We start from the raw sequence: 27,844 nt of genomic DNA on the forward strand, positions 1-27,844 counted from the left end.
AGAGGTTTGGACCCAGAGGGGGTTGCCGGGCCTGCAGGAGAGGTTTGCATGGGGGGGTTGCTGGGCCCGCAGGAGAGGTTTGCATGGGGGGGTTGCCGTGCCCGCAGGAGAGGTTTGGACCCAATGTGGGTTGCTGGGCCCGCTGGAGAGGTTTGGGCCAAATGGGTCCACGCCCGGCTAGTCACCTTTAAAATCACTCTGTAGACTCTGTACATAATATACACAGAGGATTTATAATGAATATCCTGGGACCTCTGTTATTTGGGATATATATAAATGACATGGACAGACATGCAGATGGGTTGGTTAGTAAGTTGGTATAATTGCAGGCAGTGAGGAAAGTGGGATGTAAATTAGCTACAGAAATGGGTAGAGAAATGGCAGATGGAGTTTAATCCGCGCAAGTGTGAGTTGTTGCAATTTGTGAGGTCAAATTAAGGGGAACATATACAGTTAACAGCAAGACCCTTATAGTATTGATGTACAGAGGGATCTTGGGGTCTATAGCTTCCTGAAAGTGGCAACACAAGTAGCTAGTGTGATGAAGGCAGGCATACCATATGCCTTTTTTGTAGGTCGGGACAATGCGTATTAGAGAGATCCTGAAGAAAGATCCTGACCCAAAACGCACCTATCCATGTTCTACAGAGATGCTGCCTGATCTGCTGAGTTACTCCAACGCTTTCTGACTTTCATTGAGTTCAAGAATCAGGAAGTCATGTTGCAGCTTTATAGAACTGTGGCCGGGCAGTATTTGGAGCGATGTGTATAGTTCTGGTCACTCCGTTACAGGAAGAATGTAAATGTTTTGAGGTCTGTGCAAAATAGGGTTTCCTGGATGCTGCTTGGATTAGAGGGTATTAACTATAAGAAGAGCTATCAGATATATCCAAGGACATTGTGTGAAACTAGAGAAGAAATTGCCGGAGCCCTGGTTGAAATTTAGGAAAGAGTGGAGAGTGGCAAATGTGCCTCTATTCAAGAAGGGCTGCAGGGAAAATGCTGGGAACTATAGGCCAGTAAGCTTAACATCTGCAGTTGGAAAGTTACCAGAGGGTATTCTAAGGGATAGGATATACAGGCATTTGGATGGACAAGGGCTGATTCGGGATAGTCAGCATGGTTTTGTACGTGGGCAGTCGTGTCTCACAAATCTGATTCGAGTTTTTTGCAGATGTGAGCAAAAAGGTCGATGAAGGCAGAGCTGTAGATGTCATATACATGGACTTCAGCAAAGCATTTGACAAGGTTCCGCATGGTTGACTGCTCTGGAAGGTTAGATTGCATGGGATCCAAGGAGAGATAGCTGAATGGATGGAAAGGCACAAAAAGCTGGAGTAACTCAGCGGGATAGGCAGCATCTCTGGGGAGAAGGAATGGGTGACGTTTTGAGTCGAGGCCCGTAGAAAATTGGCTTAGTGGAAGGAAGCAGAGGGTGATGGTGGAAGATTGCTTCTTGGACTGGAGGCCTGTGACTAGTGGTGTGTCTCAGGGTCCGGTGCTGGGCCTGTTACTGTTTGTCATCTATATCAATGATTTGGATGAAAACTAAACGGCAAGTTTTGCAGATACAAAAGTGGGTGGTTTTGCAGATAATGATGGCGGTTGTGAAAAATTGCAGCCTGGATCTTGATCAAATGGCCATGTGGACTGAGGAATGGTTGCTGGAATTTAATACAGAAAAATGTGAGGTGCCTAACTTGGGCAGAACCTACACAGTGAATGGTAGGGCTCTGGGTAGTGTTGTAGAGCAGAGGAATCGAGGAGTGCAAGTGCATGGTTCTTTGAAGTCAAGTCACAGGTAGATAAGGTGGTCAAAAAGCTTTTGGTACATTGACCTTCAACGTCAGAGTATTGAGTAAAGAAGCTGGGAGGTCATGTTGCAGTTCCTTCAGACGTTGGTGAGGCCGCATTTAGAGTATTGTGTTCAGTTCTAGGCACCATGTTATTGGAAAGATGTCAAGCTCGAAAGGGTACAGAGAAGATTTACAAAGATGTTGCCAGGACTAGAGGGTCTGACCTATAGGGAGAAGTTGAGTAGGGTGGGACTCTATTCCCTGGAGCGCAGGAGGATGAGGGGTGATCTTATAGAGATGTATAAAGCCATGAGAGGAATAGATCGGATAGATGCACAGAGTCTCTTGCCCAGAGTATGTGAATCGAGGACCAGAGGACATAGGTGTAAGGTGAAGGGGAAAAGATTTAATAGGAATCTATGGGGTAACTTTTTCACACAAAGGGTGGTAGGTTTATGGAACAGTTAGGCAGGTACATGGATAGGACAGGTTTGGAGGGATATGGACCCAATGCAGGCAGGTGGGACTAGTGGAGCTGGGACATGTGTGGGCAAGTTGGGCTGAAGAACCTGTTTCCACACTGTCACTCTCACTCTAAGAAGTCGGGCAAACCTGGATAGTTTTTCCTTAATTGGCCGAGGTTGGAGGGGAGACCTGATAGAAGTATATAAAATGATGAGAGGTATAGATAATGTAGACAGTTGGAAACTTTTTCCCAGGGTGGAAATGTCAAAGACTAGAGGGCAAAGCGTTAAGGTGAGAGGGACAAGTTCAAAGGAGAAGAGCCAGGCACGTTTTTTACACTGAGAGTGTGGGGTACTTAGAACAAGCTCCCAGGGATGGTGGTGGAGCCAGATACGATAAGGGCATTCAAGAGGGTTTTAGATAGGCACATAGGAGAGTGGAGAGATATGGATCACGTGTAGGCAGAGGATATTTGTTTAAATGGGCATCACATTTAGCATGGATATCGTGGGCTGAAGTGCCTGTTTTTGTGCTGTACTGCTCTATATTCTATGAATGTTCAGAAGTATGATTCAATCCTTATGAACTCTGCTACAATGTTGTCGTACACAAGAGAATTTCTGTTTTCTGTGAGCATTGCACTGTTAATGGAGTAGAGGGGGGGCAGGGAAGGGGAGAAGGTGTGACTGAGGAGGCTACTCTCTCCTCCCCCACCCCCACTCTAACTCTCCCCCACCTCCCCTTTCCCCACGACCCCCCCCCGAGACAGGCAGAGCGGCGGCGGCTGTGGCCTAGCCGAGCTGGGAATACTCGCGGCAGTTGTGGGGGAGAGGGGAGAGAGAAGCGAGGGGAGAGAGGAGGAACTCATTTACGGCTTCCGACCAGGCAGTTTATAATGTCCTTCTGGCTTCATGCAAGGTGAAATGGGCAGCAAGTAGCAGAAGTCATGGGTTGACACATATACTTGATGGCTTCCTGACTTTTTTTCAATATCCCGGATATTTGGAAACACTTTAATACTGGATATACATTGAAGAAATCGCAATTATTAATTATCCAATTAACAAATAATTTGCCTCAGGACATTTTTGAATTATTGAAATTAATTTAAAACTTTAATATTATTTAAAGTAAAAGTAAATCAAAACAACTACTTAATTTTGCCTGTTTTCCTAGCCAAGATTGGTAATCACATTTCAAGAAATGGAGCCAGGCTTAATACGGTGGAGGTGCCTTGATGGCCCAAAGTTAAGAACCAGTGTATTTTGCTCCTTCGGCTCAGGACACAACATGGTGTTCCTGGATTCTGCCGTAAGTCCAAGGTGGAGGAGGAGGTTAGACCTGATCTGACTTCTGCACTACAATGCCAAGGCAGAGATATCCAGGAACATGCTGATGCACACAATGTTCAAGCAAGATTGTGTACAGAACTGCTGGTGAGCTGTTGATGGAAATTAGCTCATTAATCACTCAAGGGTGTTTTCTGACACCATATCCAAACAATTGTGTAGGAAGAAACTGCAGATGCTAGTTTAAACCGAAGATAGACACAATAAGCTGGAGTAACTCAGCGGGACAGGCAGTATCTCTGGAGAGGAATGGGTGACAATAGACAATAGGTGCAGGAGGAGGCCATTCGGCCCTTCGAGCCAGCACCGCCATTCAATGTGATCATGTCTGATCATTCTCAATCAGTACCCCATTCCTGCCTTCTCCCCATACCCCCTGACTCCGCTATCCTTAAGAGCTCTATCCAGCTTCGTTTCGGGTCGAGACCGTGAAGAATGTTTGAGACCCAAAACATCACCCATTCCTTCTCTCCAAAGATGCTGCCTGTCCCGCTGAGTTACTCCAGCTTTTTGTGTCTACATCCAAACAATTTCCTATTTCTAAAACACAAGCATAGAAAATTAACTTTATTTGCAAAATTGCAGATGATTGCAAGTGAAACATGCCAAAATAAGATGTAAAATATAAAACTATTCTCCAAATTTCTAAAGGTTATGATCATTAGTCCAGCTTAAAAATAATTCATAATCTCCTGTTACCTGGAGTCTAGAACAATTTATATCTGTTAATGAATCCCATGATTGTCTCTAACAGATGTGAAATAGAGGCTACTTTGGAACGATTAAAGAAACTTGAACGAGATCTGAGCACAAAAGAACATGAGCTGAAGGAACGAGAAAGACGCTTGAAAATGTGGGAGCAAAACCTGCTGGAACAGTCCAGTGCTCCTGTAAGTGTTCTACATTATTGTAACATTTTATTATTTTGACTGTATAATAATGCTAAAATCATTATTCCCATTTAACTCTGGTTAAAAAAAAATCACTGAATTTACACCATAAACAATCACACTTAATTTATTGTTCTGCAGGTAAGGTGGGTAATCTACCAATAATATAGGACAAGGTGTTTTAGGTCTTCATTTTGATAAGTAACATTATTGACATAGCAATGGAAACTTTATGACACCTGTGCTTTAGAGTATAGATTATAGAGATTTTCAGATTGATCTGTATTATTTTCTACCAATTTTTTTAAATTAACATTCATATTTATCCACATGTAAAATTGAGTTAGCGTTTTGCTGATTTAGGAATGTGAAGGAACCAACGATATGGGGTGGTAGTTTCATAATTTTGCTATATTCCAGAAAGTTCTTCCTTATTACAGTCTGACACAAATGGTTATTGCATTGTCTTTGCACGTATTGTTTCTCCAACATATTCTTGAGACGAAAATAGGAGGTACCACCTCTTTAAAGTGAGAGTTCTCTTAAACGCAGTCGTATTAGGAAACAGAACACACTGTGTCACATGAACATGTATGCGATGGGAATGAATGTCTGCTTTGCATATTTGCATTCTGTTTTGTAATTAATAAAATTAGTTAATCAAGTACAGGTTAAAAAAAACTAGAAGATATTTTAAAAAGTCAGCTAATTATAGAAAATAAAATAAAAAGCTGTATTAGCTTTGCTGGAACAAAACAATTGAAAAGTTGTCAAGGACATAGTGAGGAAGGTGTGCAGTTAAAGGTTTGATTATCTTAAAAGAGTTTTCCATAAATTGGCTGAAAGAATTGCTCATACTACATAAAGAGTAACTGTATAGAATTATTTGGTAAGCAATCACAGAGTGGTAAAGCTTGTCAACTTTGTATTCTTTCCAAATTTCTCAATACTGATATTTAACCTTTTGTTTATTGCTTTCATGTTCATCTATGATATTTTTCCTTTCTTTACTCAGCCTTTCTTACCTATTCGTGCAAAGTTTTCTGAAGAGTGTTTCTATGAGTCTAAGACAGAGGAATCAAACAGTACAGAGATGTCATGTCAGATCACAGCTACCAGTAACGGGGAGGTAGATGGCATGAACGCAAGTCTGCAGCAAATGATGAAAGGTTTCAAAAATATCCTGCCTATGAACCTATCAGGACCTGTCATGCAGTCTGGGATTCAGATAAATATGCAAGCAATACAGAATTCATCTAAATCCACCTCTGTAAGGAGAGGGAAAAAAATTAATATGACAGTGGATTTTGGTCACTGGTCACATGATAATGATAGTGATTAAATCTAAATACTTTGAGCTTATACAAGTTATTAAAGTAACAAAAGTGTTAAAATGAACAAATTATGAACTGCTTTATGCTGTGATTGAATTATTCCAAGTGATATATGCATGGCATCGATTGAAGCATTGTATTTCTTTACATTATCAGACGAAACACTGAGCAACTGCAACTTAATGAAAAAAAGTACAAAAAGATAAATCTTGGATATGGAAAGTAAAATATGTGAACATTTGAATTTTCATTACTAAACATATTTTTATAACAGATCCAAAATCTATTTATACAACTTTTGGGAATATTTACATTATTAATGCTGTTTTGATGTAGTCTGCTTTTCCTTGTTGAGTTTCACCTATTTTCTATTTCTTCTTTTTCAATAAACTTGATATAGAAGCATATCTACTTTTGTCTGGGTTCTCTTTCCTTCTGTGTACAGATTTAGGAGAAGGTGGGAGGCGAATGCTTGTGTATGCCTCCCTTCCTAAACTGTTTATTAACTGTTGCTTTTGTTTGCCATTCCATGCTTTTGAATGGATGCTTTGTTTCCTGATTCTCCTCCAACTAAAGTTTAACTACTTTCCAAGCTCAGTTGCTGGGAGATGTTTCAACATTCCAGGGTGCTGAATTAGTCATTTTCTGCGACTGCATGGCATACAGTTTTATCGTCAGATGTTGGCATATCATATCATATCATATATATACAGCCGGAAACCGGCCTTTTCGGCCCTCCAAGTCCGTGCCGCCCAGCGATCCCCTTACATTAACACTATCCTACACCCACTAGGGACAATTTTTACATTACCCAGCCAATTAACCTACATACCTGTACGTCTTTGGAGTGTGGGAGGAAACCGAAGATCTCGGAGAAAACCCACGCAGGTCACGGGGAGAACGTACAAACTTCTTACAGTGCAGCACCCGTAGTCAGGATCGAACCTGAGTCTCTGGCGCTGCATTCGCTGTAAAGCAGCAACTCTACCGCTGCGCTACCGTGCCGCCTGCATCATGGATACCGTATGGTGATTACTATACTGATTACAAAATTAGGTTTCTGTGACATTAGCCAAATTGTAAAATATGACCAGAAAGCAGAGCCAGTGCAATGGTGTTTAACCCTAGTCATTCAGGATGAAGTTCTTTTCCTGAATGTTTAATAGGTTGGAATTTCAACCTCTGTTGAAACTTAATTTGCAATGGTTTCCTGATATTATTAATTAGTGATATTATTAATTAGTGATATTACCCCTTGTCTGCATTTTTCTTTTAATTGAATGTCAAATGCATGACAATCTATTAATCACTAACTGAACAAGAGTCATTTAACATTGATTTTTGGAAAGATATCTTTGTCGTAGATATTGACACAAACTGAAATAACCCAACTTTCCTTATCCTTGCATCACTTAACAAGATGTGTCTATTACTGTCATTTGTAGATACAGATGGAAGTATGATTCCAAGACCTAATTTTGATTGGATTCAGTTATCGTGTAACATCTTTAAGGGCATCTAAACCTAAATTAAATATATAACTCATAACATCCATTCTTTATTTCCGTCCTCTGTTCTTTGTCTGAAACACCTTCCTGTGATCATGGTTGCCCTAAACGAGTGGAGACGTCATTAAGTTCATGCTTTATGGTGCAAGTAAAAATTCTCTGTGCTATCATCCTACTTTCAATTTTAAGAGAAAATTAAATCATGATGATTTGGAGCATTATACGAGCAATTAGAGATTTGTGACCATCACATCAAGAAGCCATAGAGAGTTTAATAGAGAAATAAAAATGTAAACACTGGCTTCTCTGTCTTGGCATTCATTCATTTCAGCTAATAAAAGTTACCATTTAACCAGATCTTGCAATATTTTATTTTAGAATATTAAACATTTCCATTAAATTAAGTGAAAAAGAATTAGATTTCAGAGGGAAACTGTCTAAATCACTAATATTTATTATTCCTAAGCAGCACTGCCTTGCATGCAAGTCCAGGAAAGCTTGTTACAAATGTAAAATTATCATCTGGAGCACCTGTATTGTCACCAGTGCAAAATGGTGATAACGGTTACAATTGCTACTTCATCTCACATTCTTCTGTTTGCTTAAAATGATGAAGGCAGATAAACATTGACATTAACTCTGCTCATGAGCACTGCTGTCTATCTTATTGGAGTATATTGTTGCAAGTAGATTCCGCCTTTAGCTTTTGGTGAAGACTAAGGAAACTATTTACCCTTGGCTTTACCAAATCGCATACCACGACTGTGCACCATGATTGGTCAGCTCTTCTTAATTTTATTTCATTCAAAACAAAAATTTGGATCTTACATGGATTGTTGAAGTAAAGCAGATGTCATACTCAATGTCATTTTTCAGAAAATAATACCCTTCTTTTCCTCCACTTGATTCATCTGCCAATCAGCCCCTTTACCTGGATCTACTGTCTACATGACATCTCTTGCCCCTCTCCTTCCCCTCGCCTCTTTCACCCCTCTACTCCATCGGTCTGAAGAAGGGTCCGACCCGAAATGCAGCCTGTCCATTTCCCTCATAGGATGCTGCCTGTCCGCTGAGTTCCTCCAGCAATCTGTTTTTTGCTACACATTACCTGCTGTGTGTGGGTACTCTCGATAAAATACAAATATTCTTACTATTTCAGGGTTATAATCTCCCAGTATTACATGATAATTATTTCTTCACATATGTTTCAATATTTAAATGTTTATCTGTGATGTTAAGCACTTCTGGATTTTTTAATTAAATATTTTAAAGGTGCTTGGAATGCATTAGCAAGTCATTTTGTAAAAAAGAAAATGCTGCATTTATTTATATATCTGGAGTTTAGATATTTTATGTAAGATAATAGATTGCATTTCTGCTTGGTGCACTGAAGTTATTTCATCAAACTTCAAACCACTTGTATAACCACATTTTTGGCAGGGGAGTTGATTTCCCACTTGCTTACGGTATGTTAAGATTTTAATGTGTTGGAGGAATGTTTACATTATGCATTTGGGTGACGCAGACATATACAAGCTCATGACTCACAATTTCTGCCTTTTATGGAAAACAGTCAAACTCCTTTGTTACAACTTGTACCATTCCTTATGAGTTCAGCAATTTCTCCATCAAAAAATTCTACACGTATGATATAAAAAAATTTGCACATCATCGAAGTAAAAAAAAACATTAAAATAAATTATTCTTTGACAAGATTTGATGCAGAAAGATTAGCCTATGTCAATTTCTCTTGTACCACCTCTGCTTTCCATTTCATTAAGTGAAGCACTCTAAATGCAGATCCTACATAAATTATATTAAAAATATTCCACAGTTAAGAATCAACGTAAGGAGGTAAGAAGCAAGAACAGGCCCATCACCTCAAACTACAGCGCCATTTAGTATGATCGCAGCTGGTCCAACCCTGGTATCAACACCTCCCTGCTCTTTCCTTTGAACCATGACTTCCTTTTGTCCAAATAACTACCATTTTCTATCTAGAATATGTTCAGTAATCCTGCCTCTGCTCACTGTGAGAAGAAATCCCTCTTTCCCTTTGTCTCTCATAGCTGACTCCTTATTCTGAAACTCTGTTCCCTGGTTCTACATGCATCCACTAGGAGAAATGTTCTACAACTTATTCCGTCATTTGCCACTCTGTCCTTTGCCCTCAAAATTTTGTGTACCAGGGTTGGACCAGCTGCGATCTTACTAAATGGCGCTGTAGCTTGAGGTGATAGGCCTGTTCCTGCCTCTTACCTCCTTACGTTGATTCTCTCTCATTCTTTTCAATTCAATGCAAGAAGATAGCTTGACTTTCCAATTGGATGTAAAAAATAATACAGTAGTACTAGTGGGAGATTTCAATTTCCTTAGTATTGACTGGGTCTCCCATGGTGTAAAGGACTTAGATGGGAGGACATTTGATTAATGTATCAAAGAAAGCTTTCTTAATTATACAGAGGGTGTAATACAGGGACTCCTCTTCGGGAACGAGGTAGAGCAAGTGAATTAAGTGCCAGTGAGGGAGCACTTTGGGACCAGAGAGCATAATTCCATTTGTTTTAAAGTAGTTATGCAGAAGGATAGTACTGTCCCACAAATTAATGTACAAAATTGGAGCAATGCTGATTTAGGAGGCATTGGGCAGAAACTTGCAGAGATCAATTGGATGTCAGTTTGCAAGTAAGGGGAGGGCTGGCAAGTGGGAGGCTTTCAAACGTGGGATAGTAAGAGTACAAGGGCAGCTTGTCCTTGTTAGGGTGGATGGCAAGGGAACCCTGGTTGAAAAGAGAGAAAGTTAGACTTTAAGATTGATGACATTTCAGTTTTTTTTCCCTGCTAACATGCAACTATTGATTTATGAAATTTTCAATCAGCTCACCAAAGCACTTTATTGATTAAAATAAATTCTGTAAGTTCTGGTCATTCTGATTAAATATTGTACAAAGTTCTGTACAATGAAAATTAATACACTAAACTTCAAATAAAATAACTGCTGAAACTTTTTCAGACCATTTTCTAAATAAGCAGGTTTTCAGTAGTTTTCATACAGCAATTAAAAAAATCATAATTGGTACTAGCGAGTAATTCTTCTGTCAAGGGAGAAAACTTGCTCCAGAAATTTATTTTTCATATTTGGCTGTAGCTATGAGTATTAGCAGTAGGTATTTGGAATTATTGCATTTCCTTAAATGTAAAGTTATATATATATTTGTTTAATCTAAACAAGAGAAATTCAGCAAGATATGTGAATGTCACAGTGCCGAAGAACAATAAATTTCAAATGAAAAACATAGGATTAAAATATATAAGTGTATGAAGAATACACTTTCTAAGAATCAGCCAAAACATTATGACCACTGACAGGTGAAGTGAATAACATTGATTATCTTGTTACAATGGCACCTGTCAAGGGGTGGGATATATTAGGCAGCAAGTGAACAGTCAGTTCTTGATGTGTTGGATGCAGGAGAAATGGGCAGGAGTAAAGACCTGAGCGACTTTGACAAGGGCCAAATTGTTATGGCCAGAAGACTGGGTCAGAGTATCTCTGAAATGGCAAGGCATGTGGGGTGCTCCCGGTCAGCAGTGGTGAGTACCTACCGACAGTGGAGAGACAAACCACAAACCGGCGACAGGGTGTTGGGTGCCCAAGGCTCATCGATGCGCGAGGGCAATGAAGGCTATCCCATCTGGTCTGAACCGACAAAAGGTCTACTGTGGCACAAGTCACAGAAAATGTTAATGGTGGTCACAGGAGGAATGTGTCACAATACACAGTGCATCGTACCCTGTTACGTATGGGGCTGCACACGGAGGACCAACAGCATATTAGGCAGGTGGTCATAATTGTTTGGCTCATCGGGTCATAATGTTTTGGTTGATCGGTCTTATCACTGAATAACATGTAATCTGATGAACTGGTAATAAAGAGTGCTCGTGGCTTCAGCTAAATTAGGATGTATTTTTTTAACGCTGGTATTACTGCAAAGGATACACCACACTGGTCCAGATGAATTATTGGAGTTGTCAAGCCATGCAATGTATGTACATATTTAAAAATAAAATAGAATTTATCACTCAAATGTTCAACAGAAATCTAAATGACTGTCTGTCTTTTAAGTGTAATCAGGCAACTATGGAGGTAAATGTGCTGTCAATTGAAAATCCAGTAGGTTATTTCTATTCATAAGGATTGTGTAACCTTGCTGTTTAGAAAATGGTTTAAAAATTTACTATCTGAGGTGGCCAGGCCCTCTATTTAAAATGTAGCATTCGATTCATGTATGGGATTCAAGTTCCAAACATTCTGAACCAGCGAGGTAATGTGCAAAATTACCCAGAGCTCAGTCTAACTCCACTATTCCCTCTCTGCATCAGACCATTCCATTCCATATTAAAGGAATCCTGTCGACTTCTCGTGTTCTACAATCCATTTCTCTTACTTGGTAATGATAGAAAAATAATGTTGAAAGCTGTCCTGAGGAATTTCAAATCTAAACAGAGCATCTCATTGAAAAGAGGAAGACGTGAAACTAGGGAAGCTGAAAATGGAGGAAAGGATGATAAGAAGCCGCAGTGGTCTTCATTAGAATGCTTCACAAAATAGGCATCAACTGTGCTGCTGAAGTAAATATCTGTGGTGTGAAATTCTATCTCCATGCCTAAATTGAAATTTCAAACAGCTGCAGTGGTTTTATTCAGTATGTAAAACAAACTGAAACTGCCTCCCAATTGCAATGCAGTAAGCTGACTGATACTCTTAACAAGGTAACCACACCATGAAATATACAACCAAGCTTTAGTTTGTTCGAGATGTCAGAACAAATCATTGTTGTATGCTTACATGTAGATCTTTTTTAAAGCCATCACGATTATGGAGTAATATTTATACTCTCTTTTATGCAGTTGCTGCCATCCTTAGATATATACTCTTGGACTGAGGAGGATGTGGTAAGAATAAAAATGCCCTTTGAATTAAAGAACCGAATGATACCATATAGCTGGTAAACCGAATGATAAAAGATAATAGGGTTAATATTGAATTGTTCTGCAGTTATCACTTGTGCGGTAAATTATTGTAGAAACAAGGAACTGCAGATGCTGAATTACATAAAAAGGCACAAAGTGGGTCAAGTAGCATTTATGGAGAACAGGAATAGGTGATGTTTCAGGTTGGAGCTTCTTCAGACCACTTGGAGGGGTGAGGAGAGAAAGCTGGGAGAGGAGCTGCAGGACAAAGCGTGACAATGGGATGTGGGGGAGAAGTTGTTGTGGCGTGGGGTGCGGTTGTTAGAAGTTGCCTAAAATTGGAGAATTCAGTATTCATACCATTGGGTTGTCAACTACCCAAGGGGAATGTGAGATTCTGTACCTCCAGTTTGCGTGTGGCCTCACTCTGGCAATGGAGGAGGCTCAGGACAGAAAGGTCAGTATGGGAATGGGAGTTAAAATGATTAGCAACCGGGAGATCCTGCAGGCCTTGGTGGACCGAGCGTAAGTGTTCAGCAAAGCAGTCACCAAGTCTACGTTTGGTCTTGCCGATGTACAGGAGGCCACATGTAGATTAGGTTAAAGGAGGTGCACATGAACATCTCATCTGAAAGGACCGCTGGGGTGTATGGATGAAGATGAGGGAGGAGGTATATGGACAGGTGTTACATCTCCTGCGGTTGCACGGGAAAGTACCTGGGGAGGGGGTGGTTTGGGAAGGAATGAGTGAACCAAGGAGTTGCAGAGGGAGTTGTCTGCGGAAGGCAAAAATGGATGATGGGAATATGTGACTGGTGGTAAAATCACGATAGAGATGCCGGAAATGTCCGAGGATGATGTTTGGATGTGAAGGCTGATGAGGAGCAGGAGAACTCTATCCTTGTCCGTCTCTATTCTTGTCCGGGATGTGAGAGTAGAACTATGGGACACAGAGGAGATTTGGGTAAGGGATCCATTGGTCAGCAGGGGGGGAAACAGCATTTACTAAGGTACAAGGAAATCTCAGATGTCCTAGAATGGAAAGTCACAGCTTGGGAGCAGATGCGGCAGAGACAGAGGAATTGAGAGTAGGGGATAGTCTCTTTGCAAGAGGCAGGTTAGGAGGAGGTGTACTCCAGATGACTGAGGGAGTTGGCAGGTTTGTATTAGAACTCAGTTGAAAGTCTGTCCCCCTGGAAAATCAAAGCTTATTTGAATATGGCTGCACTAAATTATAGTAGCTTATGTCATATGTTTCTAAATTTCATCATAAATATTTTGCTAATGTAAGCCTTTCCATTGCCATTAGCAATAAAAAAAAGTAATGTATTATTTCTGATCACAATACTTTGGACATAATGGACATTAGAGATAATTCTTTATCACACATTGTATTTTAAACCTTTTCTTATTTCTCTTTTCCAGTACTTTTGGATCAAACAATTATTAGATAAAGGTAATAGAGATTGCTGAGATTTCTGTGAATTACTAGAGTTTCTGTACATTTGCAGATATGATCATTTTCTGTAACTTTATGATTGTAGGTGACAGAGATTGTGACATGAAAGGCTATGCTGAACTATTCAAAAATCACCACATCACGGGCCGAAGATTACTCTTGCTGACAGAACGGGATATGAAAGACATAGGAATACAATCCAAAGGACATATCATTCATTTAAAGGTATGAAGAAATGAAACTAAAATGAAAGGTGGCTTAGAAACTTGAAGTGCTCGCATTTTAATTTACATTAGTAAAATGTTGCATGCAGCAAGGTTCTGTGAAATATTTATCAATCTATATACTAAAACTCTTGTTTGTTCCTGAATTACTGCCAAAATGGTACACGATAGCACGACAATTTTAGGCCCACCTTACCATCATCCCTTTGGTGCTAATGGAAGAAGTTTCATTGAAATCGGTGTTATATTTTTTAAGTTATTCACATTTTAAAGTTTAAACCTATCTCCAAGGGGGGTTGGGGGTGGAGGGGGGGGGGAGAGTGGGAAGGAAGATTGGGGAGGAGAGGGGGAGGAGGAGAGGGTGCTGCACCAATGCAGGTTTGAGCCCAAAGGGTCCACTTGGGCTAGTGTTTCCTATTTTCACATCTAGTGCCAATAAGTACCTGTGGGTATATCCAATTTTTATTTTGTATACCACTTACTATTTAAGATATTTGTGATCAATTTATTTTATGCTTGCAAGATTTCAAGATTCCTGCAAATAGTGAAACTTTTTGTTGTGCCTCTTTGTTCTTAACAGAAAAGAAATAAACTCTAAGAATGTGTTAGGACAAAATCAATACCAATTTGGAACACAAAAGTAATATGTTCATACCAAGGTGAATAATGGATAGATATTTTGTTGCAGATGTTTCTGGCTTAACTGACAGATTGGCAGAATAGACTTGAAGGTCTGAATGGTTTACTACTGTTCCTATGTCTCATAGGACAAAACTAAAACTAAGAAAATAGTTGTTAAAAGAAATCTAATGACGGATAAGCAGCTCCAATAGACAATCTACAATATTTTCCAAAAAATGGCCAAATGTTGACAGTATGCATATGGAAGTTAGTGAAAAGATGAAAAGAATTACCTGCTGTTAACAAACCCATCTGTTCTCTTTCAGACTGAAATTGAAAAACTGACCCTTGACTACTTGAACCTCTTTCACTTTCCTCCCTTAATTAAGGTTAGTAAAGAAAAGTAATATATATCTTTTCAACAACACCACATATAATGTAATTTATGAACTCTGCTAATTTTTGGTTTCTAACAATGTTGTTTTTGATGAATTCAGCATAATTTGGGATTCTTTATATTTATTTGCTCAGAAAGTAAAACTGGGATTTAAAATATTAATAAGCAGATGCAGAAGATTTCCACACAGCATGCATACCATAGATCTATTAAGCACCTGCTGATAAGCTATAAATATATTTTGAATTATTAGATCCAAACTGTGAAGAATTTTACATTTTGTGCAAAGTCATGGTGATTGCTTGATCTTGTAAATCAGAGAATGCACAGCTCTTGTCGACAGTTTACGATTTGTAAAGATCACAATGAACCTGAGCACTAAATCAGCAAGCAGTGAAATAAGATGATAATTCTATTCTGTTGGACAGAATTATAGGCTACTACACCCCGTCCTTTTTACTGTGGTTCATTTATTCCCCAGTACTCATTGCCTCCGAATCAGGTGTGGTTTATGACATATCTTCCATTACTCCACTGATCAGATAGTAATCGCATTTAATCCAATAGCATCCTATAAAAATATTTTTATTTTTGATCTGCTTTGTATTGGTGGTAGTTCCTTCTTGGGCATCTGTGCTGTTAAACAATTCTGGCTGTAGGCAGGTGCTCTTTGATGATTCCCTTCTTTACACTGGGTGCTTGCCTTCAGATGGATTAACAGTAGGTTTACCACACTTGGCCTTTGACTCTCCAGATTAAAATCATTGAACATAGTCTGAATGTAATGTTAGTGCATTTATCAGAATTCTGCTGCAGTTTCTCATCAGGTGGGATGTTGGCAGGCACAATTGCCACTGGAGAATCTATTAACAGCAAACAAGATTATTTACATTAATATTTTAGGCACCCCTCCCAATCCTTCAGCACTTGGCAGAAGGTTTCCGCTTTCTTATTTCATTTGCGTCATTCTGATTTTGCCTCACATTTTTCCACAAAACAGTCGGTAATTGCAATTTGTCAATTTGGCCGCTAGACGTCGCTAGGGGTTCCGCAAGAAATCCCCGCGCCCTGGAAGTCTCCCCAAAATGTGGCGCCAAGGCTGGGTAAGGCACCCAATGTCGATCTCATCGGGACTTCCACGGCCGATCGGTGGGTTGAATTAGCAATCTGCGGCCCGGGCTCTGGAACTCCAGCCCAGATGGTATAGGACTGATCAAAATTACCGACTGTTTTCGGATGGTCAATATCAATGAATTGTATTGCGATCCTTGTTAGCAGGGTTGCAGACTCGCGATATGAAATCCTTCCATATGCTTAGTCGAGTCACATATATCAACTTTTTCTTCATAACGTAGTCATACATTTTATGACCATTGTTCTTTTATTCATTACCAAGAGAATTGGGATGTGTAAGGATCTAGAAAAAACAAAACAAAACAATTTTTTCTTTGTGTTGTAAAAAGTATCTCTGTTCAATAACCTTTCTATAAATAGCAGAATTTACTCATGATAGGCCTGACATTGTACATGTCCAAGAACAACAGACTGTTAGAAATAATAGTCGTTTTTCACACATGAATGTAGCATATGCACATTTGGCGTGCATACTTTTTTTATTGCTGAAAAGTTGCATTACGTGCCATTACGTGCCATATTAAGCAAAATAGACAACATCTACAGCACCTTAACCACCAACGCACCTGCTCCCCCTCAAACCACCTGCCCCCCCTTATCCTGTCAACCCCTGCCTCAGTTCTCCCCAGTCTCCACCACCGACCTCTCTGACCTCTTCACAGGAATAAAAACTGCCACCTGCTCTCTGGACCCCATCCCCTCCAGCTTTGTCAAGGCCTGCCTTCCTGCTCTCTCTCCACTTATCACTGCAACAATAAACTCCTCCCTGTCCACTGGCATCGTCCCGCCATCCCTCAAAATCGCTGCTGTCACCCCCATTCTGAAAAAACCTGGTCTAAACCCTGACACCCCAAACAACTTCAGACCAATCTCCAACCTACCCTTTCTGTCCAAAGTTTTGGAACGTGCTGTAGCTTCCCAACTCAAACACCACCTCTCTACCAATAACCTGTATGAAACTTTCCAATCCGGATTCCGCTCCAACCACTGTACTGAAACTGCGCTCCTCAAAATCACAAACGACATTCTCCTCTCCTCCGACGCTGACAACCTCAACATCCTCATCCTACTTGACCTCAGCGCCGCCTTTGACACCATAAATCACTCCATTCTCCTCACCCGACTTGAAACCTCCTTTAACATCACCGGCACAGCCCTATCCTGGTTCAAATCTTACCTCTCTGACAGACACCAGTTCATCTCCATTAACAACTGTAAATCCCCCACCGCTCCCCTCCCCCAAGGTGTCCCCCAAGGCTCAGTCCTTGGCCCCCTCCTCTTCATCCTCTACCTGTTCCCCCTTGGTCAATTAATCCGCGGTCATGGTCTCAACTTCCACTGCTTCGCCGATGATATCCAGCTCCTCATCTCCACCAAGTCAATCTCCCCCACCACACACTCTACACTGACAAACTGCATCACTGAAATAAAATCTTGGCTTCAATCAAATTTCCTCAAACTCAATTGCAACAAATCTGAAATCATCATCATTGGTCCAAAAACACTCACCAAATCCACCCAAAACTTCATCCTCAACATTGATGGTCTCCCAGTATCCACCTCCCCTCACATCCGGAATCTTGGAATCATCTTTGATCAAACCCTCTCCTTCGACAAACACATCAAACACATCACAAAGACAGCCTTCTTCCACCTCAAAAACATTGCCCGTCTCCGTCCATGCCTCTCCTCTACAGCTGCAGAAACCCTCATCCACGCCTTCATCACCTCCCGTCTGGACTACTGCAACAGCCTCCTCTATGGCGCACCCTCAAAAATCATCAGTAAACTTCAATACATTCAAAACTCCGCTGCCCGTCTACTCACCCACACCCCGATCCGTGACCATATCACCCCCGTCCTTTACAAACTCCACTGGCTCCCCATCCCCCAGAGAATCCAGTACAAAATCCTCCTCATGACCTACAAAGCCCTCCATAACCTGGCCCCATCCTACCTGACCGACCTCCTCTACAGGCACACTCCCACCTGCACCCAATCTCCTATCCCCCCACATCCGGACCAAACTCAGATCCTGGGGGGACAGGGCTTTCTCCATCGCTGCTCCCACCCTATGGAACTCACTACCTCAAACCGTCAGAGACTCCTCCACACTCACCACATTCAAAACATCACTGAAGTCTCACCTATTCAGTACTGCCTTCAACCACTGAAGGTCACCCCACCCTCTGTCTCCTTTCTCTGTTCGTTTACTTATTTATCTATTTATTCACTTCCCTATGTTCTCTAAATCCCTGTAAAGCGTCTTTGAGTATATGAAAAGCGCTATATAAATGTAATGTATTATTATTATTATTATTATTATATTATGAATTTTGATGTAAAATTCTGAATTTTGGACATCAAAATTATGAATTTGTAAAATCAAATGTTGGGAGGTCTGTTTTAGGGCACACCATTGAGAAATGTTAATTCTCAGGATCTGTTATTCCAGGAATTGTTTATGGCCTTTAAGTACTAGGATTAATCCATACCTATTTCAATTATATTAGCAGGTAAACTATGCTGTATGTATTATTTCAGGCTTGTTTTCCTGCTAATTCATGAAAGTGCCTCAAGAATAGCAGAACATGCTTTAGTATCTGTGATGCACTGATGTTGGACAGTACTTGCAGATTCCCTGCAGCGTGCTGAAAATTCTGACCCCTGAACAGGGGGGTTCAATGACTCCATTCAGTTCAGTCGTGAAGAAATTTCACTGAGGGGGGAAGACAAGTTTCAGTTAATTTACCTTGTTCTGAATTAGTTGAGTTAACATATACGTATTATTGATTTTAAGGCAATTAGCTTTGTATTTTTGGTGCTTAAACAATGTTTAACGGTGTTTAACATTTTTTAACATTTTATATGTTTTAATTGTTGTATTTTAGTTAAGACTGCCCATGAACATCAGAGATAATCAAAATCTTTTGATAATATGGAATCTGGGTGGATATATCCAACACTAGAGGGCATTGCAATGAAGTGAGAGGGAGCAAGTTGAATGGAGATGTGCAGGGCAATTTTTTCACATAGAGAGTCATGGGGGCCTGGAACGCATTGCCAGGGGTAATGGTGAAAGCACTTACGATAGTGGTGTTTAAGAGGCATCTAGATAGGCACAAGAGAGGCAGAGAATAGTGGTCTATGGATCATGTGCAGGCATATTAAATCAGATTAGCCTGGCATCATGATCGGCACAAACGTGAGCTGAAGAGCCCGTACCTGTGTTGTACTGTTCTGTGTTCTAACCGCGCACACTACTCCAATTGTGGTCTTGTCAAGGACTTGTACAGCTGCATTATGATGTGCCAATGTTTGTACTCAATACCCTTCCCAATGAAGACAAGCATGCCAAAGCCTTCTTCACCACCCTGTCCACTTGGCTTGCCACTTTTAAGGAACCATGTACCTATACACTCAGTTCACTCTGTTATGCAACATTCTCCAGGGCTCTATCATTCACTGTGCAAATCCTCCTCTGGTTTGGCATAACACAGTAATTGTTAATGTATAGCTCATAATATGTACACCTCATAATTGCCAGGGTTAAATTCCGTTTGCCATTCCTTGCCTCATCTTCCCAACTGCCCCAGACCTTGAAGTAAACATAGATAACCTTCGTTACGAATAACTATATCACTTATTTTGGTGTTATCTGCAAATTTACTTACAATATTAACTACATTGTCATCTAAATCATAATGTACATAGCAAACAACAGTGGACCCAGCACTGACTCATGTGGCACCCGACTGATCACAGGTAGCCAAACAGAAAAACACCCCTCCACAACTACCTTTTGACTCCCTCCAATTTTGAGTCAATTGTGAATTCATTTGGCCAGCTCACCTCAGATTTCATGCAATCTAACTCCAGAGCTAGCGGGGAGATCTGATAGAAGTATATAAAATTATGAAAGGCATAGATAGAGTAGACAGTCAGAACCTTTTTTACCAGGATAGAAAAATCAAATACTAGAATTTAAAATACTAGCTTTAAGTGAGAGGGATTAAAGATGTGCAGGACAAGTTTTTTTACACAGGGTGGTGAGTGCCTGGAATGTGCTGCCAGGCTTGGAGGTTAAGGTGGATACCTTTTTGGCATTTAAGAGGCTTTTGGATAGGTAGAGCATATGCAGGGAATGGGTGGATATGGATTGTGCGTAGGTAGATATGGTCTTGGCATCGTTTGGCACAGACATTGTAGGCCGAAGAGCCTGTTTTGTGCTGTACTTTTCTATGTCAAAACCCTCCAGATTAGCCGACCATGAGGGACAATGTCAAAGGCCTTGCCAAAATCCAAATAATCAATGTCCTCTGCCCTGCCCTCATTAATCCTCTGGTGAACTAACCTCATGAAATGTTAGGTACTATTTACTTTCCTTACTGTCTGAATTTTTGTTCCTTTCTTTCAGCCCTGATGACACCGAGATATTTAGCAATAGAAAAAAACAGAAGTCCTTCCTCACAATATCTCTCAGTTTCAGCACTAAAGGTGTTGCATTTTAGAAATCTTATTGCCAATATCCCTTCACACAGCACTATGCACCTATTATATTGTGCTATAGTTTGAATTATGTTTGGAAAGCCAAATAGAAATCACTGAATGTTTTCTTTGAAGGAAGATGATTCCGAAGAAGAAGAAAAGGATTTTGGAGAAAAGATACTGAATCTTGATCTGCTTTTTGGTTATCATTTAAAGCCAGGGAAACAATGTCAGGTAAATGGCCTCTGAATGCCTTTCTTATCTCAGTGCTTTATTATGTATAGTAGTACTGCACAGTGGTGCTAGAAACATCTGCTAGAATTCCAATTTTACAAATTTCCAAAGTGGCTTTAATCCCAACAAAAGGTTGACAGTTGCTGGGATCACCAATATGCGGAAGCCCACCAACATTTTATTCAATGGCACTATTCCGAAGTTGAGAGATCTGTGCTGTTATGCTGTGGGATATCATACAGCAATGTAATAAGATGACTAAGGCTAATTCTCCTCTGTCAGATGAAAGGTGTGGTTATTTATGGTACTTTTGCGCTATCGGCCTTTAAGAAAGAGTGGAAGATCTAGCACCTCTAGAAACTGAGATCTACATTCAAACATTGTTCCAATCACAACCACGCCACATATGGCTCCTCTGATGTGCAGCTCGCATCTCTTCAAGACCTTGAATTTCTGTATTAGAATACAGTTGGCAGCGGTAGAGTTGCTGCAATGCAGTGCCGGAGACCTGGGTTCGATCCTGACTACAGGTGCTGTCTGTACGGAGTTTGTACGTTCTCCCCGTGACCTGTGCGGGTTTTCTCCGAGATCTTCGGTTTCCTCCCACACTCCAAAGACGTACAGGTTTGTAGGTTAATTGACAGTATAAATGTAAATTGTCCCTAGTGGGTGTAGGATAGTGTTGATCCACGATAGCGGGGATCACTGGTCAGCGCAGACCCGGTGGGCCAAAGGGCCTGTTTCTGCGCTGTATCTCTAAACTCTAAACTAAATGTGAAATTCTATTATGCTAGACCAGGGGCATGAGGGCCACATTATATATTTGGCACATTTTTGCGAGCCATAGTAACAAATAAAGAAATGTCAGTTTTATATGGCAACAAATAAATTTTTAAAAGAGATTGAAATATTGGAATATATATATACCGTAGCTATACAATTATTTATAAAACAGAAAAAATACAGTGACCACCGGTGGGCATGCAGACAGTATAGAAATATCATATGATATAATGGCGGAGCGACCACATGTGAATCACCGTCGCAGTGACTCACGGGTGAGCACTCCGCCAAGAAATCATTAAAATATAAAATTATTATTAAGTCGGCAGCTGCATACAAACCCTCAACTTGATAGCCTGCCTGACGTGTAAGTTCGGAAACTGCCGAGATCAGCCCTGAAGACCGGAGAACCGAGGAGGAGAGAGCCACTGGCGACCACGGACACGATGAGTGTGCCAGTAGGAGAGGGGTAATGCCTCCAGCGTCTGCAAGGTCAGCTGCAGAAGGTGTTTCCCCCGGAACACAGAGGCGGTCGGTCGGGCAAGGAGAGGGACGTCGATCGACGGGCCGAGCCAGTCGAGGGCGACGGAGGAGGCCCTGCAGCAGCCTGGGGCTTGCCTGGATCGGGAATCGCTCCAGTACATCCAGTGCGCGGACCCGACTTTGGACTTTTTGTGTGGTGGTGACTCGTGCACGTGTGAACTATGCTTAAAATAACTCCACTGTGCAGTGCACACGTGACAATAAACCACAAAATATAGGCCGCAAAAAAATAAATTCCAACGCTACCACGGAACCCGCAGCACGGAACGTGCTTGCTGCAGGCCGGATTAAATCTTGTGGCGGGCCCTTATGTGGCCCGCGGGCCACTGTTTGGAGACCGCTGTGCTGGACTATACTAGAGTAATTATACTACACTTCCCACTATATGCTCCTAACATTAGAGCACCTATTACAAACCAATTGAGATGAACAATCACATGCATTTCTCTTAACATTAGCACCCCCAACTTTAGCCACAAAACTGATCATGATGAAAGCAACAAATAAAATGAAAGTGAAAAGAAGAATATAGATCTTTTTATGTGTTCTGGAAATAGGAATTCCATGCCTAGTAGTGGAGATAAATACGGTTGACTAATATGCAACAATTTGATTGCCCATTGAAAAATATCAAAGATGAAAAGCCACAGGTGAAATCATCTTGCACTCCAAATCACGAGAATCCTTTCAAATTGCTGTTTCAAGCATAGAACACAACTTCGTAAAACTTATATTCAAGTGGATATCCATACATCATTTTGACAACAGAGCTAATTAAACACATGCATGTTAGCATTAGCTAACAAATAAGTTAGCTAAATTTAGTTTTTCTTGCATTTGAAAAAGTATTTCATGAAAGTTTTTAGAGGATCTATACATAGATCTGTATATGTTTGGTAGGTGGTGTGCAGAGCAAGCAGTGTTGTATGGCTCTTTTGGTTAATGGTGATTATGAATGTGGCTCAAATTTCGCTGTACCTTCATTGGTACACGTGACAATAAACTGACCTAGAACCTGTTATTAGCTTGCACTAACACATCGGCTGTGAGTCACTTATGTGGTGGCAGGCTAGGCTTTCTCAGGTCTGTGAAACTTGCTTCAGTGTAACTTAAAATAAATGGTGCAGAGTAGATTACAACCTGGTGCTGGCATCCTGACTTGGATAGTTTACCTCTTTAAGTAATTTGCTCATTGGAATCCCATAACATCCCCAACAAACTTCCCCACAAATCCACAACTCTTAAACAAACCATCTCCCTCGTTAATCTACTACATGACCTGATTTGACACCCCCTCTAACAGTATTGGATTTTTTTTAAACTACAATGCTAGGAAATGGAATATAAATTCAAAAATGCAGTATGTCATTTTAAAAGAAGGGTCCTGAGGCTGTCTGACCCACTGAGTTCCTCCAGCACTTTGTGTTTTGCTCAGGATTCCAGCATCTGCAGTTCTTTGTGTCTTCAGGTTACTTTTATTGTTTTGTGGTTGTTTGCTGGTAGACATTGCTCTTTTTGCCATTTGGTGTAGGGTGCTTTGTGTTTTGTAGCTTGGTGCTAGAGGATGCTAGTATAGTTTTTTTGAGGACGTCGCAATCTCTGTAATTCATGTTTACATAATCCACGGTTTCATGAAAGATGCTGAGAATGTTGATGGTGGTTGGTTGTGTGCTTGGATGAAGATTGCTGATTTTGTGATCCATTGAAGGTTCCCACGTTCGTTTTGGTAAAGGTTATAGATCCTGTAGGTTGGTTGGTTCTGCAGCATGCTGGTTGGTTGGTTCTGCAGGAGGGCTGTCTAAATGGGAAAATTGTTTGAAGTTATAACTTTTGTGATTTAGTGGCAACATGAGATCATTCAACAGCTCAGTGGAGATTCCGAGGTCAGTAATTGTGGAGTTTGCTGGGTGTGGTGTGGTGGAGGACGTATTCAGTGCTTCAGATGGGTAAAATTATTGTTGTTTTAATTCACTATGATTAAGACAAGCTGTAACTACGAATGTAGTGCTCTAACTTTTCCTGTAGATTAACATTTCTATATATAAAACAAAACTTGGCAATTTTTGAACACAAGAAAATAAGAGCAGTGTAGGCCACCAGGCCCCTCAAGCCTACCCTGCCATTTAATACGATCATGGCTGATCTGTGCAGGCCTAAATTCGTCTGTTCTGCCTCCCCATAATCCTCAATTCTTTGATCTTTCTTATATCTATCTGTCTCCACCTTAAAAATATCTAATGATCTGTCCAGACAATTCCAGAGATTCACTACCCTCTGAGAAGAAATTTATTTGCACCTCAGTTTAAGTGACAAGCCCTTTATTTTGTAAATATGTTCCCTTGTTTATGACTCTCCCACTCGTGAAAAACATCCAGCCATGCTTGAATAAGTTCATTACTCATTCTTTTAAACTCCAAGGATATATAGACCGAAACTGTCTAACCTCTCTTGATGGAACAATTCTCTCATCTCAGGAATTAGCATAGTGACTCTACTTTGGACTGCCTCTAATGCTGCCCTATCCTTTTTAGGTAAGGGAACCAAACCTGTGCACAGTATTCCAAGTGCGGCCTCAAGTGTGTTACATCTGGAACAAACCTTCTGATTCTTAAACACCAGCCCTTCACAGTAAAGGCCAAAGGCTGTTTGCCATCTTAATTACACGTTGGATTTGCCTGCAAACATCTTTCTAAACTTCATTAATTTGCTGTCTCTCTTCCTTGAAATAGTATTCGCTTTTTAATAATCCATCACTTCACATTTTCTCACATTAAACTCAAAGGTGTTCAGGAGAAATTTCTACAGCAATATGTAGAGGGCCCCATGCGTGAGAGAGCAACACTTGATCTAGTCTTGGGAAATTGGGAAGAGCAAATGAATGAAGTGTTCGTGGAGGAGCCTTTTGGGACCAGTGATCACTGTTTGATTAGGTTTAAGATAGTTATGGATAGGAGCGGAGAGGGCCCACGTGTTAAAATGTCAAATTGGGGTATGGCCAACTTTGCAGGTATGAGAGAAAGTCGCTCAAGTTGATTGGGGCAAGTTTTTCAGGGGAAAGGAACATCAGCCAAGTGGGTTGTGTTTAAAAGTGTGCTGCAATAGCTCAGGAAATACACGTCCCTATTAGAACAAAGGGCAAGGCAGGCAAACGTAAGAAAGCTTGGCTGACAAGAGAAATTGTGCTCAAGAATAAGAAGAATGCATGGGACAGGTATAGGCAGCTGGGACCCAGTGTATCCCTGGAGGAGATTTGGAACTAAGGAACAAATTACAAAAGAAAATCAGAAGGCCAAAAAGGGGCCAGGAGACAGCTCTGGCAGATAGCATTCAGGGCAATGCCAAAAGATTTTATAAATACACTAGTAAAGGGTGCACCCTTTGGGCCCAAACCTCGTTGGTTCCCATTGTGACGTGGGAGAATCGCGTTATTTCTTTAAAATATATATGTTTTTTAAATGAAATAAATGTCAATGGAAATCGTGTTTTTTCTTTAAAATAAATGCCTTTTTTGAAAAAATTAAATGAATCTCAATGAAAATCGCATTGGAGCGGGCGCTGGAGGAGACTAAGGGAAACGATGAGGGGACGGGGATGACGACCATCTTGTTCCTGCTTGGAATCTCCCCCGGGGTCGGGTGCAGGCGAGGGGGGAGAGGAAAGGGGAGAGGGAGCCATTCACCCCGACCCTGGGCGGCCATCGCGGTGGCCAGCAGCAGGAGAATGACCGTCCTGCCAGCAGCCATCTTCTTTCGCCTTCTCTCTGACGTCCCCCCTCATTGGCCACGACTCCCTGCCTCCCTCCCTCATTGGCTGGCACTCGTGCGGGTCCCATTGTGAAGTCACACGCTAAAGATCGTAATAAAATCGTTTTAAAAGGTAATTAAGGTGGTGCTAAAATTGTGGCGCTATCGTTTACCGTTTTGGCTGTAGTTCAATAACCAAATCTCAGTATGTATATATATATATATATGTGTGTGTGTATATATATATATATATATATATATAAGATCAAAGTTTTAGTTTTTTATATATATATATATATATATATATATATATATATATATATATCTCTAAGATAGATAAGGGGGGAAAGAGTAACTAGAGAGAGTGGGACCCCTCAGGAATCAAAGCAGTCAACTCTGTGTGGATAAGTTTCTCAGCGAGTATTTCTCCTCTGTGTTTACCGGACAGAGGAATTTGGGGCAGTCAATGGAAGTGTCTTGAGAGCAGTCAGTGTTACGGTCGAAGAGGTGCTGAAGGTAGACAAATCTCCAGGGCCTGATCAGATATATCTCAGGACATTGTGGGAAACCAGAGAGGAAATTGCGGGAGCCCTGGTTGAAATTTACGAGTCGGCTTTAAATACAGGAGAGGTGACGGGTGGCAAATGTTGTGCCTCTATTCAAGAAGGGCAGCAGGGAAAATGCTGGGAACTATAGGCCAGTGAGCTTAACATCTGTTGTTGGAAAGTTATTGCAGAGTATTCTGAGGGTATACAGGCATTTAGACGGACAAGGGCTGATTAGGGATAGTCAGTAAGGGTTTTTTTATGTGGGAGGACATGTCTGACAAATCTGATTGAGTTTTTTGAAGACGTGACCAAAAAGGTCGATGTTGTATACATGGACCAGCAAAGCATTCAACAAGGTTCCGCGTGGTAGGCTGCCCTATAAGGTCAGATTGCATGATATCCAAGGAGAGATAAAAGAATGGGTAGAAAATGGGCTTCATGGAAAGAAGCTGATGGTGATGGTGGAAGGTTACTTCTCAGACTGGAGGCCTGTGACTAGTGGTGTGCGTCAGAATTGGGTGCTGGACCCGATACTGTTTGTCATCTACATCAATGATTTGGATGAGAACGTACATGGCAAGATTAGCAAGTTTGCAGGCGATACAAAAGTGGGTGTTTTGCAGATAGTGAAGATGGTTGCAAAGAATTGCAGCAGGATATTGATTGATTGCCCAGAGTCTCTTACCCAGAGTAGGTGAATCAAAGACCAGAGAACATAGGTTTAAGGTGAAGGGGAAAAGATTTAATAGGAATCTGAAGGGTAACCTTTTCACACAAAGGGTGGTGGGTGTATGGAACAAGCTGCCAGAGGAGGTAGTTGAGGCAGGGACTATCCCAACTTTTAAGAAACAGTTAGACAGGTGCATGGATAGGACAGGTTTGGAGGGATATGGGCAAAACGCGGGCAGGTGGGACTGGTGTAGCTGGGCCGATGTGGGCAAGTTGGGCCAAAGTGCCTGTTTCCACACTGTATGACTCTATAAACTCCTTTTACCAATTTTCGCCCAGTCACTCTATCTATCTATATCCAATTGACTAATCACAATGTTCGCACCATGACATGCCCTTCAACACATTATCATATCAGCCGCAATCACGGAAACCTTACATTTTGTTCCCTCCTTCAAGTCAATAATGTAAGGATCAAGAACCAATCTCTGGGTTACTGCATTAGTTACATTTCTCCGGGCTGAAAAGGACTAATTTATTCCAATTCTTAGATTTCTATGTGACAGCTAGTTTTTAATCCATGCTAACACAGTTCCTCCAATTCATTGGGCTACTAATATATACATATATTAATATATCCTATGTGGCACCTTGTCGCATGTCTAAATGCACTATCTACTGGTTA

At 40.9% G+C, this 27,844-nt stretch overlaps 1 protein-coding gene across 6 annotated transcripts in view; it reads left to right on the plus strand.

Annotated features, from left to right (window-relative positions):
* The window catches only part of LOC144595968 (mitogen-activated protein kinase kinase kinase 20-like), a 109,153-nt gene that overhangs the window by 55,167 nt on the left and 26,142 nt on the right, over positions 1-27,844 (plus strand). For 5 of the 6 annotated variants that reach the window (XM_078403961.1, XM_078403963.1, XM_078403964.1 and 2 more), the window contains exons 11-16: positions 4,365-4,500; positions 12,254-12,298; positions 13,742-13,772; positions 13,861-14,000; positions 14,947-15,009; positions 20,775-20,873. In XM_078403961.1, coding sequence (XP_078260087.1) covers positions 4,365-4,500; positions 12,254-12,298; positions 13,742-13,772; positions 13,861-14,000; positions 14,947-15,009; positions 20,775-20,873 — 514 coding nt within the window. Of the gene's footprint in view, positions 1-4,364; positions 4,501-5,515; positions 6,183-12,253; positions 12,299-13,741; positions 13,773-13,860; positions 14,001-14,946; positions 15,010-20,774; positions 20,874-27,844 lie in introns of those variants that run through there. The other variant, XM_078403965.1, reaches the window with a different exon arrangement.

This window comes from Rhinoraja longicauda, chromosome 8 (assembly GCF_053455715.1).
Source record: "Rhinoraja longicauda isolate Sanriku21f chromosome 8, sRhiLon1.1, whole genome shotgun sequence".
NCBI lineage: Eukaryota > Metazoa > Chordata > Chondrichthyes > Rajiformes > Arhynchobatidae > Rhinoraja > Rhinoraja longicauda.